This window comes from Dromiciops gliroides, chromosome 3 (genome assembly GCF_019393635.1).
Source record: "Dromiciops gliroides isolate mDroGli1 chromosome 3, mDroGli1.pri, whole genome shotgun sequence".
Taxonomy (NCBI): domain Eukaryota; kingdom Metazoa; phylum Chordata; class Mammalia; order Microbiotheria; family Microbiotheriidae; genus Dromiciops; species Dromiciops gliroides.
The window spans coordinates 185,379,431-185,401,631 of NC_057863.1; the positions used below are offsets into that span (position 1 = coordinate 185,379,431).

General features: G+C 39.3%; 1 protein-coding gene across 4 annotated transcripts in view; it reads left to right on the forward strand.

Annotated features, from left to right (window-relative positions):
- Nucleotides 1-249: 249 nt before the first annotated feature.
- The window catches only part of FHL2 (four and a half LIM domains 2), a 60,645-nt gene continuing 38,693 nt past the window's right edge, over nucleotides 250-22,201 (forward strand). The window contains exons 1-2 of one of the 4 annotated variants that reach the window (XM_043996720.1): nucleotides 250-268; nucleotides 18,279-18,458. In XM_043996720.1, coding sequence (XP_043852655.1) covers nucleotides 18,303-18,458 — 156 coding nt within the window. In that variant the 5' untranslated portion in view covers nucleotides 250-268; nucleotides 18,279-18,302. Of the gene's footprint in view, nucleotides 269-417; nucleotides 560-605; nucleotides 844-879; nucleotides 1,035-18,278; nucleotides 18,459-22,201 lie in introns of those variants that run through there. The other 3 variants (XM_043996719.1, XM_043996717.1, XM_043996718.1) reach the window with 3 other exon arrangements.

A 22,201-nucleotide genomic window follows, 5' to 3' on the forward strand; every position in this document is an offset into this window, starting at 1 on the left:
TCATTTGTAAACAGAAGGTGAATGTTTAGCTGACAGAATCATCCGTGTGTGACCAGATTCTGATAATTCCTAGACAATCAGCAGCAGCAACAGCAGCAATCCTGGTCTTGGCACTGTACCCCAGGTGAGGAGCCCTGGAACGCTGGTGTCAGCCTTACTGTAAAACTCTCCTTCCTGTAAGTTGATCCAGCTGGATTTTCATCAAGATGTTTTCCATGAAAGACATCATTGGGTTAAAAGGGAAAGAAAGAAAACATGAAGAAAAGAGGTAGTTGAAGGGAGATGGGGGTGGGAGTGGAGGTGGCGGTAGATGAGAGGAGGGAGGATGGAGGGAGGAGGAGGGAGGAGGAGGGAGGAGGAGGGAGGAGGAGGGAGAGTTTGGCTGGAGCAAGAGAGCCTTACAAAAGAGTGTTTGGGAGGAAAAGAAAACACACACGCACGCACACGAGCGCACATACACACACAGACGCGCGCGCGCGCGCGCACACACACACACACACACACACACACACACAGACGAGAGAAAGTGTTGAATGCCAGCTGCTGTGAGCCTTAAAGAGTGAGTGTCTCCGATGCTTTTGTCTCCTTATATGGTAAAATGATACAGTGGGGGGTTCACTAGGCTGTGAAGGCAGGCGGCTTGTATCCACACAGCCCTGGCCGCCCAGCCGAACTCGGCGGAGCCGCCTCCGCTCCCCTGGCACGGCGGCGGGAGCCCGGCCGGCTGGCCCCTGCGCGTCCGCTCTGCACACAGGCCATTGTGCTCCTTCCCAGGCTGCCCATGGATGTGCCTCCCCATCCCTGGTCCAGCGAGTCCCACTAACGCGCAGCAGCGGCTGCTCAGTAAGTAGCCCTTTCCTCCCACCCTCCCTTCTTCCCTACCTCGCTCGCCGGCTCGCTCCCCGCCCCGCTGGACGCTGATTCCAGATCTCCCTAAAAGAGAAAAGAAAGGTTGGAGGCATGGCTGGAGGTGTGCTGCTTGAATAACAAAGGCTGCGGGAGAGAAGCCGGATCCGCTGAGGAAGGACAAAAAGGTTGGGATTTTGGAAGGGACTGTGAGTCTAGGAAGGATCCCGGCTTAGCCCCTCTCCCCTGCCTCACCTTGCCCGAAGGGTGGCATGGAAGGGCAGGAGAAAGGGGTACGAGGGTGAATGATTCCCTTTGGGTCCATACTAGATGGGGAAGCCCCATAAGATGACAGAAAAGGACTGTGTCGTTTAGCGAACATTCGAACACAACTCTGCTATGTGTGATACTGGTGGGAGTCTGGCTTGAGGGAGCCGGAGTTCCAACGTTCCTCTTACATCCCGGCGCATATTTAAAGCTTCCAAACTCAACAAAAGAGTGGCTTATTTTGTGCTCCAACGGTAGTGCCAGAGAACGAAGGAGGGTATCTAGATCCATCTGCTTTTGTTTGGCAGGAGTATTTGCTTGTAAATAGGGAGAAAAAACAGAATGTTTAAGATAGAAAAGTTCTCACCTTCTTGTGGGGAAAGAAATTGCAAAAGCTCCAAATCAATAATCTTTCTTTGTTCTCAATTCAAATAATAACAATAATAAATCTATCATATGGATAGCTTTCTTTGATTATCCTGTGACCATTGGAAGAAAGGAAAATGAAAATCACTGACTTGCATGTTTTTTTCCTGCTTTTGCTTAATAAGACAATAAGTCTAGTTTGAATGTGATAGTGTAAAAGCACATGCATTTTTGTTTAGGTGTCCACTCAGACCACTTATTTGGAAATAATTATAATTCGGGATTAAGTTAAAATGAATATATTAGTGACAACATGTAGAGAACCATGTCCCAAACCCAGCTGCCAAAGTCTAATTTATCTCAATATATTGATGCCAATGCTGCTTGTGTGTATTTGTATCTAGAAACAGGAAAGGCTTGAGTGTCCAGATCAGTGAGCTCAAAAATGTATTTTGTATAGACCTTAATTGGACAGGAATATATGCATATGACACCTTTGTTTTAAATGTTAGTAACACGAAAATTTCCTTGTTTTCCAAATAGAGAATTTAAATCAACTTTTAAAAAATGTTGGTAAAAACTTCAGCCAGTTTGGATTTTGCAAAATTCATTTCATTCATATATCAAATTTCAAATATGTATACTTTAGGTACCTGAAAATGTCAAGGAGGTTTTCTGCATGGCCAAACACAGCCACATATTTTTATCCATTCTTTAAACTTATTCCCACCTCCACCCCCTGAAGGGAAATGAGGGTCAAATGACTTGTCCAGGGTCACACAGCTAGTACTTGTCAAGTATCTGAGGCCAAATTTGAACTCAGTGCTTTATCCACTGCACTACCTAGCTGCCCCTACACTTTTTTTTCCCTAACGCAACTCCATGACTATAAGTAGTCAAGGGTAACAACACACCTGTTGCTTAGAAATCAATAGAGCAATTTTGTTAAATGTGAGAAAGAGCTTCCTGAGAGTGAGGGTTATTCAGAAAAATAAAGTCAATAAAAGAGATGTGGGAAAGAGGTCTTTGTAGGGTAGTGTTAGACCTAAGAAGCAAAAGAATAAACTAATCTGTTTTTTTGCCCTGTGATTCTCAATATTCTTCTTCTTTCCTTGAGTCTACCTTGTCTTTTCATCTGTAAATTCCTTGCAAGCTATTACTATCCTTTGTAATTCCATTATACTAGAGTTTAGACCAGAGACTAATCTGGATCCTGGGTAAGTTTGTTAACTCTTTCTTTCCCTTCTCTGCATATCTACCCCATGTTAGGAGTTTAGACAAAAGTTGGTGCTTTAGACTTCTCATGCCTACATCATCCAGCCATGAAAAGCTATGGACATGTTTTATTTTCCATTTATTAGGCTGCAAGTTCATTGACGCTGAAACATCATTTTCATCATCTTTGTATACCCTCACAGTTTCTAGAATAAAGGCCTCATACGTAGTAGCCACTCAGTAATTATTCGTTTAGTAATTTTTTCCAATAGCATGCTCCTCTGTAGTTTTATCAAAGAGAAGTCTCTTCAATGATAGTAAATTTATAATTTAGAAGACAGAACTAAACTTTAAAAAAAAAGAAACCTTATTTTTCTGAGCATAATCAACACCACTTGGAAAATGTATTTTATAAGCATAAGTCAAAAAACGTTTGGAATAATCCACACTATTATGTTTATAACAGGCTAGTTCAGTTGCTGTGTTTGTAATACAATAGAACATAAACTCCTTAATATCAGGCATTTTTCTTCATGTTTCTCCTTTTATTCTGAGGGCCTTGGCCATTGTTGACACTTACTAAATGTTGAATTTTTTTTAAAAAGCTATGTAAAACCCTATACCTTTTTGTGCCATGCAATCACCAAAGGGTATAATGTCCAGTAGAATTTTGGAAAGGGCAGTGTTGTCATAATTGTTTATCTGACTACTGCCCACCATGCTTATGTTCAGTGTCCTTACATCATTACTAGTTTTGTATCTCAAAAATCATCTTTTCCATTAGTGTAAATCAGTCCTAGCTTACCTGGAAAGAACATATTGTGAGATGGAATTTGGCCATCAACAGGGAGGTACCTTAACAGGCTTAATAAATAGCATTTCAAAGAAGTTTATAGACAGCAATGGTTTGTATGCCTGTAGAGAAAGGTCCACATAAGACCTGATGCAAATGTAATCAGAAATAGACTCCAAGAGGCAACTAAAATAACAATTTTCTCAATTTTTACTCAAATCATTTAAATAATGATTTGTGAAGGATAGAAGTAATGATAGTCCTGGGAGAGGGGAGGAGAAAAGATTTGTGATGAGCTGAAACACCATGTGAAAGAGAACCTAAATTAATAGCAATCATGTTGTTGTTCCTTCATTCTCTCTTTTTTTTTTTTTAAGTGAGGCAGTTGGGGTTAAGTGACTTGCCCAGGGTCACACAGCTAGTAAGTGTTAAGTGTCTGAGGCTGGATTTGAACTCAGGTCCTCCTGACTCCAGGGCAGGTGCTCTATCCACTGCACCACCTAGCTGCCCCTCCTTCATTCTCAAAGAGGATCATGACATCAAGAGGTGATGTCATAACTTGCAGTGATTTGGATTTAAGTAAGGGAAGGCTGTGCAAAGTCACCAGCCTCATTCCCTCCACCAGAGCCACTGGGTCCAGTGGAAAGATATATATCAAAAAGACTATTGATGATTCCGGATTTTTGAGGCAATTGGGGTTAAGTGACTTGTTCAGGGTCACATAACTAGTAAGCGTCAAGTATCTGAGGTCACATTTAAACTCACATACTCCCGACTCCAGGGCCAGTGCTCTATCAACTGTGTCACCTAGCTGCCCTAGCATTCATGTATAAGGTGATCAAAACAAAGGGAAAGAATTTATAGCTAATAAAACTGCCCCGCCAAAAAAAAAATACATACATATATATATATATATATATATATATATATATATATATATATATAATATGGATGTTGTGCTAGAGAAGGAGGCTGCTGTTGGAGAGTGAGGACAAAATAAGAACAAGAAAGATGAACTTGAGAGATGTTAGAAGAGAGGGAAAAAGTTTAGTCTTCCTTCCCCTGATAGGGAACAACCCACAATCAATATAGGCAGAAAGATTCATTCAAGAATCATTTCTTAAGCAACTGCTATATGCTAGGTGCCACAGTAGGTAGAGCGCCAGGCCTGGAGTCAGGAAGACTCATCTTCCTGAATTCAAATCCAGTCTCAGATACTTACTAGCAGTGTAAGCCTGGGCAAGTCACTTAACCCTGTTTGCCTCAGTTTCTTCATCTGTCAAATGAGCTGGAGAAGGAAATGGCTAACCACTCCAGTATCTTTGCTAAGAAAACCCCAAATGGGGTCACAAAGAGTCGGACATGACTGACATAACTGAGCAACAACAACTAACTGTATGCTAGGTTTGGGGAATACAAAGATCAAAAAAGAAATAGTCCCTGTTCTCAAGGACCTCATATTTTACAATCGGGGATAGTTGTTTTAGGGGAAAGCAATATATAGTAGATAAATACAAAATATATTCAAAGTAGTTATGAAGCAATTAAAGGATTGGGAGGGGTTAATGGAAGGGAATACTAGCAGTTGGAGGGGACAAAGGAGGTGGAACATCTAACACTGACACAGCTGGAAAATCGGGGTTGCGCCAAAAAAGAAAAACAGTCTAAGTAACTGAAGCAGATGCAGTTCCTCAAAGAAAGAACAAAAGAACAAAATAGGGAGAAATATGTGTATATAGGTATAGATAGATATAACATATATACATATATGTTCATATATATGCCTATTTTACCAGATTTAGTTATAGGTATATATGTTATATGTGTTTATAGACATCTATATATAATCCTGATGAAATCCTAAATCCTGGTGAAATTTATCCCCAAAAATCTTAGAATTGAGAGGGATCTCAAATCAACTAGCCCAATTCCTCTTTGAAACACGACTACCCTACTTCTACGACTCCATCTTCTACTTGAAGACCTCTAGTCTAAAGAACGGACAGCTCTTTGAGGGAGCCCAACACCACTTTTGGACATCCATAACTGTTAAGAATTTTATTTGTTAAGAAGTCTGAGCCAAAAATTCCTCTAGTTCTGGATCAAAGCAGAAAAAGTCTTGTCCCTCTTCCACAGGACCAGACCCCAAATATTTTTAGGTAGTGATCACCCTCAAGTCTTTTCTTTTCCAGGCTAAATGTTCCCAGTTTCTTCAGTAAGTCCTCACTTGGCATTAGTTTGAATTCATTTGAGGGACACACAGAGAAAAACTGTACATCAAATGAAAATAGGATCATGGACCAAGAAGAAGGGGTTAGAAAAGAGACTTTTGTTTCTATGGTAGACCTTTCTTTGCAAATTTTCTAAGGCAGTGGTTGATGGGTAGTGAAAAGTGTTGCTTGAAAGGTCAAAGAAGGGAAAGAGAGAAGGCAAGGAGCATGTCTAACTCACCTCATGACTAACTTTGGACCTGTTCTTATCAACATAGCAGTCTTGACTCTCTTGCCCCTGGTTGGATTCTTCAAAACATTCCCAGAGACCAAGGGTTTACTCTTCAGCAACTCGTCCAGGAGCTACATGGCAAAACAAAGACCAAAGGTGCCATTACATTTATTCATAGTTTAATTGTCTTACTTAACTCAACTCTCCCGAGTCGCTATCCAGACTCTAATGAATGTTGCCTGTGTTATACACGATGAGCATTTTCTTTGGGTCTTTAGTTCAACATTCTATATTGAGGTGTCTTACATTTATGAGATAGGCTGGCAGGCAAATAAAAAAGTGTGTATATATTCCCCATTAAGTGCATACATTTTCTAGTAAGCAATGTCAATCTATTTATATTCACAAAAGAATGGCACTTGTAATTATAAAAATCTTAAATATGAAATATATCTTTATGGGAAAGGTGACAGCACCAAAAAGCCAAGCATTATGAAATTAATTGCAGTAATCATAGTTTAATTAGATCTGACGCAACTTTGCCATTTCCTCAAGTTAATGTCTTATCGTCTCTCCTAGCTTTCACTGCCAAAATCCTAGAAAGAATCATCTACTTCCTTGCCTTCCTTTCCTCACAATGTTGCAATTCCTTGCAGTTTGACTTCCTTCCCCTACTATTCCTCCAACATCTCGGATGATCTCTAAACTGCTGAATCAATTATGTCTTCTCAGTTCTCCTCTTTCTTGACATCACTGCATCAATACTGCTAATCACTCAACTCCTCCTGGAGACGCTCTCTTTGTTTGGCTTCTGTGATCCTATTTTGTGATTCTTTACCGGCCTTAAAGATGATCCAGCAAAGGAGGAAAAAGTAGTTCTACATCTCCTGCCCCTTTATCATGGGTACAGCCCGTGGCTGTGTTCTATGTCCTTTCCATTTGGAAAAGTTATCAGTTTCCATGAGCTCCCGTATCATTTCTTAGGCAAGTGACTTCCAAATCTTTGACTCATCCCTAACCTCTCTCATGAACCCTAGTTGTAAATATATTATCAACTGTGTCCTGGAGACTTCCTTCAGGATCTCCCCTAGTAATCTCATACTCAACATATCCAAAGCAGAACTTATCTTCTCCCCTGCACTCCTTGAGAGGATTGTTCTAGCATTGTCTTCATATTCTCAATGCCTAGTCCAGTGTCATACACATAGTATATGTCTAATCAATGTTTATTAAATTAAATTGGGCTGATACAGAGGTGTGCAGGAATTTTATACTAATGGAATCCCAGAAATAGTTATGGGACAAATGAAAATGTGAGCAACTATGGGGGAACTAACTTCCAGCAATACCTCAGAAATCCCCAAATGTCCCCTCCCTAATGTCTCCCCTGTTGTTACTCCCATGGAAGGATACTCCTTGACCCAAATCTCAGTGTTTTAGAGATGCTCTCATGTCTTTGTGTGAAAATTGTGTGTCCATGCAGAATGCCAGGGGCTGTTTGATGATACCTAGAACTGTATTGCTTAAAATAAGGGAAGCTGGAAAGGAAATTCCAAAAGAATTTTTTGGGGAGCCAATCAGGGTTAAGTGACTTGCCCAGGGTCACACAGCAAGTAAGTATCTGAGGTCAGATTGGAACTCAGGTACTCTTGACTCCAGGACCAGTGTTCTATCTACTATGCCACCTAGTTGCCCTAAAGGAATGTTCTTGATGGCAGCTGCTTTGCACCAGACTTGTCCTAGCCCCCTCCAGACTGTGCAGATGGTACAAACCTGGGTATAGCCTTTGGAGAGTCTCTCCCCTGTGGAAAACCATGAAGCTTCATCTAACTTTACTACCACCTAGATAGAGGACATCGAGGGATTAATCTCAGTACTTGTTATATTCCAATCTTTGAATTAGGAGTCTTTAACACTAGCCATTATGTAAGAGAAACCTTCCTAGTCCCACTAAGAAGTTAAATATCATAAGGTCACATTGCTAGGATATACTAGAATTGAGACTTGAACCAAGATATTCCTGACATCGGATGGTTAGTCCTTGTTGGAAAGGGAGACCTTGAGTCCTCAAAGGCCATACCTTTTGGAGTGCACATTATGTAGTTCTTGGCTGGAAAGGCCCATGCATGAAGTGAAACTAAATTCCAAGATCACCTAAGCATTGGCAAATGACGAATAATGTGTAATGAATATTTTTGGCTATAGATACTAAGGCAGGGAGGAGTATTCATTGGTAGAAATAGTGCCCACAGGGATGAAATATCTCATCCTAAAAGAATTGAAGGAAGTATCTCATATAAAACAGATTTACATTTTGGTGATTCATTCAACAACTATTTATTAGCCACAAAAGCACTGTGTGGCACTAGGGGAAATACAAAATACATCCTCTATTCCCTGATGATACTTATTTACACAAAATATTTCTTATGCTCATTCATATAGGGAAGGGAGAGGAGGATGAGAGTAAAAGTAATAGTCCAGGGGACAGCTAGGTGGCACAGTGGATAAAGCACTGGCCCTGGATTCAGGAGGACCTGAGTTCAAATTTGACCTCATACACTTGACACTTACTAGCTATGTGACCCTGGGCTAAGGTTAAGTCCCTTAACCCTCACTGCCCCACCAAATAATAATAATAATAATAATAATAATAATAATAATAATAATAATAATAATAATAATACATCCCTTAATACATAAACAGAGAGATGGAAGAAAATAGAAAAACCAACAGTTCTTCTTGAAAGAGTCCACATAACTTCTATTAGTGACTCATTTGCTGCACCCATAAATAGGGATGTTTAAGCTTTTTCTTAAGGAATGAATCCTGTTACATATAAATTGGTAGGGAACATTCCAAGCTTTGGTAAAGGGGCATTCAGCACTTGAGAGGCTACCCTAATATGCATGGCTACATGCAATGAGGAACTGACAAGGTAAACTAGGTGGTTATGATTGCTTAATGGGGCTTCTGCTTAAAGAGAAAGAAAAGGCAAATCACTCCAGTATCTTTGCTTAGAAAACCCCAAATGGGGTCACAAAGAGTCAGACATGACTAACAGACCAAAGAACAACAACAATTCCATGCTTGCCTGATCTCCACCGGGCTCCTGGTCATGTAGTGAGTAGTGAGAGTTATCTAGTGCGGTTCTGGAGCAAGATAGCCCAAATTTAATAGGAGACAAATCTGATTAGTGCCAATCTATCAGGGTACTAGCAGGTTATTGATAGTTGAGAAACTACTCAGAAAACGCTATCATAAATAACTGATTTGGACATTCACAAAATAATAGTCATTTAGTCTGACTCCCTTATTTTGTATATGAAGAATTTGGGGGCAAGGTCACATGCTACCTAGATGACCTTTCAACTTAAATCAAGATCCAAATTGCAAAACCAGGATTTGAACCCAGACCTTCTGATACTTTTCCCACTGTACTAGACAGCCACAAGCTGAGAGCCAATAAGACACCAATGACCTGAATATAATTGGAGAGATAGCATATCCAGGTGTTAAGCAGGAAACCCAGGGCTGAGGTAAGACCCCAAATCCTTAGAGAAGCCTGCAGAATAAGGTCATGAAAATATCCGATAGGGTTCAAGTCACCCAATCAGGCTGAAGCAGCCTTATTTTAGAAAAACCGAAGCCTCACTGGCTGTGGGCAGAACTCTCTTAGAAATGAGAACAGAAATACCATCACTAGGTCTGTAAAAAAAAGAAATGAGAAAAAACAAAAACAACAAAAAACAAAAAAGAAACAAGAGCCAAGATAGTCTACCTGGGAGGCAAACAAATCTCATGTGTAGGTGTCCTCAATAGTAATAATAGCTAACATTTATATAGCACCTAAGCACTTTACAATTATTATCTCATTTAGTCCTCAGAACCCTGAGAGATAGATGTCATTATTCCCATTTTACAGATGACGAAACTGAAGCAAACAGAGGTTAAGTGACTTGTCCAGGGTCACTCAGCTTGTAACTATCTGAGGTTGGATTTGAACTCAAGTCTTCCCAACTCCAGGCCTGATGCTCTATCCACTGTACCACCTAGCTGCCCCAATAGAGTTTAAACCTTTTGTTTCCGTGCTATACCATGTGTATCATACCACCACCACACAGCTCTTTCTCTGTCACTCATTTAGAGTGGATTACAGGTAAGTTTTATGCATTTATATCAAACAGTACTTGTATTTGAGCAACAATTCATCCTTATAGCACACAGCATGTTAAAAATGTGAGCCAAGGGCAGCTAGATGGCACAGTGGATAGAGCACCGGCCCTGGATTCAGGAGGACCTGAGTTCAAATCCGGCCTCAGACACTTAACACTTACTAGCTATGTGACCCTGGGCAAGTCACTTAACCTCAATTGCCTCACCAAAAAAAAAAAAAAAAGTACTATGGAGGGGGCAGCTAGGTGGCACAGTAGATAAAGCACTGGCCCTGGATTCAGGAGGACCTGAGTTCAAATTCAATCTCAGACACTTGACACTTACTAGCTGAGTGACCCTGGGCAAGTCACTTAACCCTCATTGCCCTGCAAAAAAAAAAAAAAAGCACTATGATATTTCCTTAAAAAAATATGTGATTTGATATGATGCCAAACTGGAGTAACACTCAAAAATTCTCTATAAGACTATAAATTGCAAGAAAGTGCCTAATCTAAATTGGTAATTTCCTTAATGGGAATTCCCTTTACAGATGGAATCATGGGATCATGATTACAATATTGTTTATATAGTAGATAGATTGATTGATAGATTTAGATATTGCTTTTACTATGTATCAGACACTATACTAAGTGCTTTACATTTATTATTGCTTGGTCTTCACAAGAACCCTAAGAAGTAGGTGTTATTATTATTTCCATTTTATAGATGATGAAACTGAGGCAGACAGGTTAAGCGACTTACCCAGGGTCACACAGCTAGTGTCTAAATCCAAATTTGAATTCAGGTCTTCCTTACTCCAGACCTACCACTAATATAACTGCCCTGATAGTTCTTTTCTTTCCTACCTCCTTCCTTCCTTCCTTCCTTCCTTCCTTCCTTCCTTCCTTCCTTCCTTCCTTTCATTTTTTTTTCTTTCTTTATTATAAACAATGAGAAAAGGTGCCCCAAATCTTGGCGAATTAGATAGAATGTAAATTCCTTGAAAGCAAGGACTATTTCATTTTTGACTTTGAATTCCCATCATTTGATATAATGCATGAAATATAGAGGTGTTTAATAAATACTTGATAAAGATGACCAATAGATTTTAATCCACCACTGAATGAGAATGGGAAGTGTTTTCATAGCCCTCCTCCCCCTATAATATCATTTGTAGTGGGTCCCTTGATCCCTTCTAAACAGGAACTACAGATATAAATTTCCTGTTTTTATCTTCTTCTTTGCCCTGAATCTATATTGCTCTTCCCTTCCCCCTTTTCTCCCTTCTACTTACTTGGCTCTCTATCCTCTCCATTCTTCTTTATTTCCCTCCCCTTCTCTTTTCCTTCTCTCCTCTAATTTTGTGATTTTTAAGTCACAAACTTGAATATGACAGGTCTTAGGTGTCTTCTTGGCTTGTAGATTAACCCAATATTGGAAGATGTTTGTGTCAAATAGAATTCTTTTCAAATCAGAAACCCTGCTCAATAAACCTCCACATAATCAGAGGAGCTGGTAACCAGTTGGTAGCTGCCTGAGCTTTTAGTTACATGTAAGGCAAGCTCTGGGAGCTTAAATTGCTACTTGCTGATTTTGTGAGTTTTTTGAGTTGGGTGGGTAGCAGGGACTCTGTATTGCTATTTAGTAACTTCATTGGGTGAGTCCTCAATAGGAACAGCCAAATGCTGAGTCTTAAAGTACAGGATGGAAGGTGATTAGGGTGCCCTGCCCAACCTGGTTGTTCAGAAGTATTCTAACAGTTCTGGGAAATGACATCAGGGTATGATTCAGTCTTTATAAAGTCTGTTCAATCCGGGAATTTGTGCCTTGGATTGAAGTCAATGAAATAACATTGCAGCAGTCATGCCTTGTGCTTGTATGATACCTGTCTCCTTGTAGCTCCAAGTCTTTATTGCTTAATCCTTTTCACATTCCTCTGAGCTATGTAATAGGCAGTAAAGATAAGTGGTTGACCTCCCATGGTACTAAAAAGGGTCACTTCAAAACGGGCATGAAAACTTGGGTGTTCTGTTTGAATGAGATTACACTATTCCTATGTACATTATATTGCAATAAAAAGAAAAACTAGTTTTGTCTCTCCTTCATTTCAAATATCTAAGCCTTATCGTCTAAGATATTTTAAGGGAAATATGAAGTTGGGGAAGGTGGGTACATTGCAAAGCTCAAAAAAACCAAAAGTCTGTTTAAGACTGGGTTATATAACTTTAAATGCATGGATCATTTGGGGTCTGGGTAGGGATAAGAATAATATTTCTCTTCTGGTTAGTTTCACTTTAAAAAGGAAAGGAAGAATTAGTTTTAAACTGTTTAGAAGTGGAGGAAGGGACTCTTAGATCTCTTGTTGGCTTGTAGACTATTTAATCTAATACTGGAAAATGTGTGTGTTCAAATAGAATTCTGTTAAAATACAAAACCTGGTGCAAGGGAAAGTTTACTGGAGGCCCAATCAGAGGACATGAGGTCTTCTAATGTTCTTAGTCAACTACTAACTAGATTTCATCCCACTGATGTTGATTGAGAGAGTGGCACACACAGAGGATAAGGCCTATTTGACTAGAATACAGGCTTGGTAAAAAAAAAAAAAGTGTAATATACAATAGCCAGGAAAGGTAGGCAAGAGCTATAGTTGGGAGGGCTATAGATGCCAAGCATCTAAGGACTCAGTATCTTATCCAAAAGCAACAGAGTCACTGGAGTAACCTCCCTTGACTGCTTCCCAAGCCAGATATATGGCTCTAGCCAAGTCATAACTTCCCTGTGGCCTATAAAAATCTCTATAAAAATGGATGTAAAAATACATGTCCTGCATATATCATGTAGTCATTGTAAGAATGAAGTGAAATGTAAATGACACATTACAGTAATATATAATGGTGATATTATTGTTAAACTACCGAAGAATGACCTTGGCAAGCAATATACATTTTAACATGTAGGTCATCAGTGATGGTGAACATTTGCTCTAGAGCATTATACTTAATATTTAACTGTGTGAGAGACAGTATGGTATAGTGGTTAGGGATTTGGCTTTGAAGTCAGGAAAGCTTGGACTCACAATCTGCCTCTGATACATACTGGCTGTGTCTCACCCAAGGAGAAACTTCCCAAAGTATCTAGTGTAGCAAACTGGATATAAAGATGTGATGGAGACTGCTAGCTTCTCTCCTGTCTTCCCAGAACCTTTGCCATCAGCAACCTAAAGCGGAGTTGGTTTCTTCCATCTTTTCTCTCAAATTTGGAAGCCAGTGGCATCTAAAGCAACTAAGAGCTTAAAGCAGACTTGAAATTTAGAAAGACTTGAAGGGATCTGGCCTTTGGGGAGTCCCACAGGGGACTGGAAAGGACTGGAGCTCTTCTATGCTCACCAATTCTATCCCTCCCCTCATGTAGGTAAGATATTCATCTCCAGCCAATAGGTTTGGGGATAGGGGTTACAATTAAGTGCTTACTTTGTGCCAGGCACTGGGCCAACTTTAGGGATACAAATAACAGCAAAAAATGTCCCCTACCCTCATTTTCTAATGAGGAAAACAACATGTCAGCCATGTGCATACAAGATACATATAGTATAAATTGAAGGTCATCTTGAAAGGAAGACAATAACAATGGGAGGGACGGAGAAAGAACTACAGCAGAAGGTAAAGTCTGAGGTAAGTTTTGAAGGAGGTCATGGAAACTAGTAGACAGAAGACATGAGTGTAGCCAATGAAAAGGCAAGAGTTGGGAAATAGAGTGGCTTGTGGTATGAACAACAAAAAGGCCAGCACTGCTGATTTGTAAAGTACATGTATGTTTAAAAAAAAAAAAAGGCAAGGTGTAAAAAGACTGGAGAAATAGGAAAAGGCCAGGCTATGAATGTCTTTAAAGGTGAAAGGATTTGGGGGCAGCTAGATGGTGCGGTGGATAGAGCACCGGTCCTGGAGTCAGGAGTACTTGAGTTCAAATCTGGCCTCAGACACTTAATACTTAACTAGCTGTATGACCCTGGGCAAGTCACCTAACCCCAATTGACTCACTTAAAAAAAAAGTGAAAGGATTTTATATTTGATCTTGGAGATAATAGGGAGCCACTAGATAGGGTGAAGAGAGCAAAATGGGGGCTATGACATGGTCAGAAAGGTCACTTTGGCGGTTGAGTGAAAGATGGAAGGAAGAGAGATATGAGGCTGGAAGACCATCCAGAAGGCCAATGTAGTGGTCTACATGTGAGGTGATGAGCTTTAGGAGTATAGAGAAGGGGTTGCCTACAAGAGGTATTGCAAAGGCAGAAGCAATAAAGCAAGCAACAGATGGGATATGTCGGGGTTTAAGTGAGGGGTCAAAAATAATTCTATAAAGAAAGTCTTCATTGGTTTAACTCTCCCAAGTTTTGTCTTGGAATTTCTCCCAATTCTTTCTTCATAGGACCTCTGTTAGAATTGGAAGGGACGAGGCAGCTAGGTGGCACAATAGATAAAGCACCAACCTTGGATTCAGGAGGACCTGAGTTCAAATCTGAGCTCAGACACTTGACACTTACTAGCTGTGTGACCCTGGGCAAGTCACTTAACCCTCATTGTCCCACAAAAAAAAATAATTGGAAGGGAGGAAGCACTTATTAAATGCTTACCATGTGCCAGGCACAGTGCTAAAAATTTTACAAGTATCTTATTTGATCATCATGACAACCCTGTGTGGTGCTACTATTATCTCCGTTTTATAGTTGAGGAAACTGAGGCAGACAGAGGTGAAGCACTTCGCCTGGGGTCACACAATATTCCTGATTCCAGGCCCAACACTCACTCCACTGAATCTCCCAGCTGGATCAGCCAGGACAGGATGACAAGATTAGCAGGACACCATGGAACATATATCTTTCAATTGGAGCCAGAAGGAATTCTGTGTACCATCTAGTACAACTTTTTCATTTTACATATGAAGAAATTGAGGCCCAGAGGTGACACCCACAGAGCTGGTAAATGACAGAGCTGAGATTTGCCTCCCTATCCTTTGACTCCAAGTCCAATTCAGTTTCATCTGTATGACACTCATGTGTCATGTGCTCATACCTATATATCTGAGTAGTGAGATAAAACAGAAGGAACTTTGGACTAAGAGTCAGGAAAGTCGGGATGAGGGGCTGGGTTCTAATTGCAGCTCTGATTCTTAGCTGTGCAACTATGCTACTCTGAACCTCGATTTTCTCAACTGTGAGATAAAGATGATGATACATGTTGTACCTGAAGTAAAAAAATATATGGGAAGCACTTTGTAAAACAGAGATCAATATGCGTGTGAGTGTGTGTGTATGCATACACTCATACATACATACATACATACACATGTATCAGTTGTGATGTTTCCCAATGCCTTGTTCATAAGTACTTAGTGAATGTTTAATTGTGTACTGTGATCACTAGGCTTGCCAAAAAAGATCCTCCTGCTAAAAAAACATTAAAAAACGTTACTATGTAAAGACTTAAACATCGATATTAATAGCAGACTTTTCAATTCAATCAAATCTTCTTGATGTCTAGAGTTTTTATCCTCTTTAGATGAAGGCACATGGTTCATTTCAACCAAAGTTTATTAAATCTTCCAAATCTAAGGCATTGTTCTGGGTACAGGGTATACTAAGGCAAAAAAAAAAAAATGAAACCCAGAGCTACTGCCTTCAAGGAGGTTACATTTCTACTGGATATACCTATTACTAATACCATTTATTGTAGTTTGAGCACCATTCTCTTTTCCAGTTCAATGGATATTTGTGTGAGCTCTATGGACTCTTCTCACCTCCTTTTGCTGCTTCTGTTTCTGAACCACTCTCATTTAAGCAAACAAAATATACACATGCATATATATATATATATATATATATATATATATATACACACACACACATATGTATTGCCCTTCTTACCTCCAGTTAGTTTGTAGTCTTCCCTTGAAAGAAATGCATATTGGAAAAGCTCTTGTCAGCTGTTAACAAGAAAATACCTGATTGGTGTTGACTTTGCCAATAACTGTTGACTTAAAGGAACGCATTAAATCTCTTGCCAGCACAACCACTGCAGGGCAAGATGGCAGAGGTACAAAGGATCTTTGCACAATGGGTTTCAGAAGAACAACTTAAATGCTTATGGTCCACATTGATACTATCTCAAGAATGTCCAGACAATGTTTTCTTTGACTCCAGGAAGAAAGATTAAGGGTGTGGACAATACCCCATGTGTTTAACTCTATGCCTAGATTCCTTGAAAGAACAGTATCCTTTAAATTTAAGAGTGATTAAGAATGAATACACATGCAAAAAAATGGCAGTTTCTTTGCTTATAGCTATTGAAGCTTCAAGCACACAATAATACCAAGTTAGTCCTTCTATCCCATAGGCTGTTTCCACAAACTGCAGATATTTTTAAATTGACTTTGTGTCTTTCTTGTCACTTCAATAACTTTTAAGTAAAACAAAAGTCAATTATTGGATCTCTTTTAGAACTTTACTGAACCATATGGCACAAATCAATATATTTATTGATTTTTTTTTTGCTTCAAACCCAGAATCAAGGCTCCCATAATCATAAACAACTATATTCCTATTTACCTTTAATGTACCCATTCTTGACCATTTTCCATTTACAGAGTGCTGTTCATTTAAGGAATCTTAATATACAACTTGTCACATGTGGCAGTGTCCAACCTACTTAATCTTTCTTCCCTTTTGCTTTTAGTAAATTAATCATTCCTCTTAACTTGTTCATAAAAGAAAATAAACACGTGTGTGTGTGTATGTGTGTGCGCGCACTCCTGAAAAAAAACAACAACACTGTACCAAGTATTATTAGTACAATGGAAAAAAAATTTCCCTGCCAAATAGCACCAGTCATGATGCAATAAAATAATTGGAAGAAATTCTGGACTATGAGTCAAAGAAACCTGGGTTCAATTCCTGGCTTGGCCATTTAATTATTTGTGGGAATTTGGGCAAGTTACAGAGCCTCCATTCCTCATTGATATATGTCAGATTAGTTGATCTTTCAAGTCCCTTCCAACTCTAATTCTGTGATACTAGGATGCCCATCTCTACTCCCGACTAGTTATGCAACTATACATAACTGTACATAAATTACTTCACTTTTTCTCAGCTTTCTCATCTCCAAAATAAGAGCACTGAACTAGATAATGTCCAAAGTCCCTTCTAGCTCCAGCAATCCATAAATCTTAACTTAGTACCCATAAATCTGTGGGAAAATCCCAACAGATCTGTATGAGATACTCTATGAGGAACAGTGAAAAACCTTTCCCACCCCTGCTCTCCATCACCCCACCTCCACAGCAGTCATGCATGCTGTACACTCATCCTGGAAAAATTCACCATGACTGTCATATGGCCAAAGCACGGAGACTCATACTTGCTTCTCTTTGAAATGAGCCCTATATTGCCTGTTAGCGCCACTGTTGGAGGTCACTGCTTTTAACACTGTACATTTGTCTGTATTTTTGAAGAGAGCCCTTTTCCTTCATCCTGCTCCATGCAGCTGAATTGTTGTTGTGTTTTTTTTAATTTAGGATAAATAAAGCACTTGAGTTATTTCTCTTTTGCTCATATATTTTCTAATGCAACATCACAGTCGAGGATACTGTGCCCATTTTCTCTCAGATTTACTATCCTCTGATTCTCTGGCCCACCCCCTCCCTACCCCTGCTGTTTCTTAACATTTAAACTTGTGAATCATGAAAAGAAGCTCATGGAAAATCTTTTAATAGAAATGAACATATTGTTTTAAATCCCTGCCCATCTATTTCAGGGGAAGGGAGAATGGGAAGAATTGATTTATGATGATGTTATGTATTTTAAAAATATAAAAAGCAAGAGAGGGTAAAGAACCCTGGTCCAGAGTTTTACTTTTCTCCCAAATTGATAAGGTCTCATAGCACTGGATAAAGAAAAACAGATTTTAGAATAGAATGTGTGGGGGAAACCCATGTCACTAACTGGGGAGAAACCTTTTTTTTTTTGCATGCTAATTTAGGAAATGAAAGATTACTTAAACTAGCCAATACGAAAATTATTCACCAAGTGGAAATAGAATACCACTTGACTGAAACTGATACCAATGACACTCTGCTTGATTCCTGAGTGTGCCTTGTGACAAAGAAGCATTAATGGGGCTTTGAATTTTTTCCTTTTGACAGGCTGCTGGAAACCAAGGTGTCAAAATGACTGAGCGTTTTGATTGCCACCACTGCAATGAATCCCTGTTTGGAAAGAAATACATCCTGAGAGAAGAGGATCCCTACTGTGTGAAGTGCTTTGAGAGCCTGTATTCCAACATATGTGATGAGTGCAAGAAACCCATTGGCTGTGACTGCAAGGTACCTTAGCTCGTGCTTTATTTTGACAGTCCCTGTCGGGTTGAACTGAATAAATTAGTTCCTTGGCTGATCACTGGGGAATATTGTTTGTTATTATGTTCTGCATGTGTTAGAATTGTCTCTTTAGCCAGACCATCAGATTATAGAGGACAAGCATTACCTCACATTTCTTCAGTGCCGAATGGTGTTTGGGTACAGAGAAAACATAGACATCGTAGAGCTGGAAGGGCTTTAATGATCATCGAGTTTAACTCCCTTATTTTACAGATGAGGCAGAGGGAAAGGTATCTGTAAATAGATAATCCAAATATTTCTCAGCTACCATATTAGCCTCATTTATCGAGTTTTCCCTAGGAAAGGCAATGCTAACAGGATTGCCCCATTGCCTTCTGCTGCTAAATGTTGGATGGCAAGTGAGCAATAATCCCTCCCTTTCCTCCCCCCAACTCCCATGCACAGGAAGTCTTTGTGAAGAAAGAAAACGAGATGAGGAATGTGCAACATGGCTCTTTTTATGTCTCATGAAACCAAACTACAGCAATGTATTTTTTGGCTATAGCATGGGAGTTCAATGCCAAATGTGAAAGAAACAAAAATGAACAGTAGTATTGTGTAAACTTTGAAAGGTCCAGAGGCTTAGAGATAGCAAAAATTAGTTGACCTAGCTCATCTAAAAATTATTTCTCTTCTGTCAATGGCCTGACATCTCTTCCTGCTGCTTAATGAGAGTTCTTGTACCCTTTCTCAATAAATCAATCAATAAGTGTTTATTAAATGGCTATTTTGTTCAAGGCACTGTGATAGGCATTAGGGATATAAATAGAAAGAACAACTAACTACCCCTGCTCTCGATGAGCTTACATTCTAATGGTGGAAACAACTAGTACATCTTAAAATATACACAGCATAAATATATACTGAATCAATAAAAGATATATACAAAGTAACCAGAGGCACAGAGGGCAATTGGGGGATAAGGAAAGGTTTCATGCAGGAGATGATATTTGAGATATCTTAAAGGAAGAGAGTCACTCTTAAAGGAAGGAGGAAATGGATTCCAGGCATTTGGGACAGTCACTGCCATCGTGTATTCACACTTGTAAGAGTTAAAATACAATCCTCTTCCTTCCTCCCAACAACCCCAGTTTTCTAGAGTGTGTTTCCGCTGCATATCTCATGGAACCCTTCTCTATTGAGTTCCCAATATGGAAATTCCAGTTGTTTTTTTTTAATGTACATCTTTAAAGTAAAGGCTAAGACTCTAGTAAAGTTGCCAGAGACAACTCAAATGGGTGAGTCCATCAGTTTGAAAGCCCAGCTCTTTAGAGCTAAGAGTTTTAGATAGTTGGGGCTAATCTCCCTTAGCCAGTGAATAACATGGAAAAAAGGCTGAAATGACTTTCCTTTTCTTGAGAATATGATTTAGTTAAAAGTCTCTTTAAACCAGTAATCCTTCAAGAAATGTTTTATGTGTTAATGATCAAAAATCCCACCGAATTGGGCCAAAATCAACAAGTCTTTACCAAAGTCAGGAATTAATCAGCCTGAACTTTTCAACTTGGATTTAGAGGTCTTAGAAATGTGGTATTATTATTCAATGTGATTTTCTGTATTTTTTTCAATCTAGACCACCCGAGTTTGGGGAATTTTTAATATTAAAGGTGTTTGGGGGGAGGGTATTTTTAAATGTCAAAAGTGAATAAAATCAACTGAGGAGGGGATAGTGAGGGAGGATGTAATCCTAGAGAAAAATGGTCTGTTTTTTCAGGAAGTGAAGCAAAAACTCCTGGCAGGTCACCCAGCAGAGCAATTGAACTGATAAATCTGGTTTGCAGTTCTATTTTCTTAAAATAACAAGAGAGTCCACAAGTCTCTCCTCCACTCCTCCCCTCCACCTCCTAAGCAGTGTATGCATACAATTTTAAAAAATCATCAACAAGCCTGAGAGAATGAAGCTAATTTTGTTTTATGCACTTGAGTGTGGGGCAGTAAGTCAATCTACTAGCATTTATTAAGCACCTACTATTTGCCAATTATTGTGCTAAGCTCTGGGGATACAAAAAGGGGCTAAAGACAGTCCTTACTCTCTAAGAGGTTATATAGTCTAACAGGAAAAACGATATGAAAAAGACTATATATAAACAAGCTACATAAAGGATAAATTACAAGTAGTCTCTGAGAGAGGGTACTAAGATTAAGGAGGACTGGGAAAGGTTTATTGCAGAAGATGGATTTTTCAATGAAATTTGAAGGAAGCCAGAGAAACTAGGAGCATAAATGAGGGAGAGTGTTTCAGGCATGAGGGACAGCCAAGAAAACGCTTGGAGTTGAGAGAGAGAGAGAGTGTAGTGTTCAAGGAACAGCAAGGAAGCCAGTGTCACTGGAAGAAGACACAGAAGGTTATAAAGTATAAGAAGACTAAAAAGGTAAGAAAGGGCTTTAAGGGTCACACGGAGAGTCCTCTATGTGATCCTAGAGGTTATAGGGAGACACTGGAGTTTACCAAATGGAATTGGGAGGAGATAATATGGCCAGGCTTGTGTTTTAGGAAGATCAACTTGATAGCTGAGTAAAAGATATATTGTAGTGTGGAGAGACTTGACACAGGGAGACCGACCAGCAGGCTATTACAATAATCCAAGCATGAAGTGATGAGGGCCTACACCAGGATGGTGGCAGTGTCAGGGGAGAGAAGGGGGTGTATATGAGAGATGTTATGAAAGTATAAATGATGGGATTTGTCAACTAATTGGATATGGGAGGGCAAAAGAGAGTGAAGAGTCAAGGATTACATCTAGAACATGAGACAGGATGATGGGGAGGATGTTCATATCCATTATAGTAATAGGAAAGTTAGGAGGGAGAAGGAGTTAGAGGTGGGAAAAAATAAATTTAGTTTTGGACACATAATTTTTTTTGACTTCTCAGGTATGTTTATTTTATTTTTAAAATGTAATAAACATTTTTCTTTATAGTTTGGGGTTCCTATTTTTATCCCTTCTTCCCTCCCTCCCCTCCCCTATCCCTGAGGCTGCAATCAATCAGATATGTATGATTATGTAAAACATTACGATATTTAATCAAGAAAAATTGATTAAAAGAAAAAAATTAAAGAAAATTAAAAATAGCATGCTTCAGTCTATTCCATCAATATCAGTTCTTTCTTTGGAGGTGGATAGTATGCTTCATCATCAGTCCTTTAGGATTGTCTTGAATTATTGTATTGTTGAGAATAGTCAAGTCATTCACAGTTCATCAAACAATATTGCTGTATCTGTGTACAATGTTCTCTTGGTTCTGCTCACTTCACTATACATCAGTTCATACATGTCTTTCCAGGCCTTTCTGAAGTCATCATGGTTGTCATTTCTTAGAGCACAATAATATTCCATCACCATCATACACCACAGCTTACCAATACCAACATATACCACATATACCAATTGATGGGCATTCCTCTGATTTCCAGTTCTTAACCACCACAATAAGAGCTGCTATGAATACTTTTGTACAAATAGTTCTTTTTCTATTTTGGAGGATGTCTTTGGGATATAAACCTAGCAGTAGTATTGCTGAATCAAAGGTTATGCCCTTTGGGCATAGTTCCAAATTGCTCTCCAAAATGGTTGGATCTTTTTACAACTCCACCAACAGTGGATTAGTGTCTCAGCTTTCCCACATGCCCTCCAACATCCAATATTTTCAGTTTTTGTTATATTTGCCATTCTGATTGGTGTGAGGTG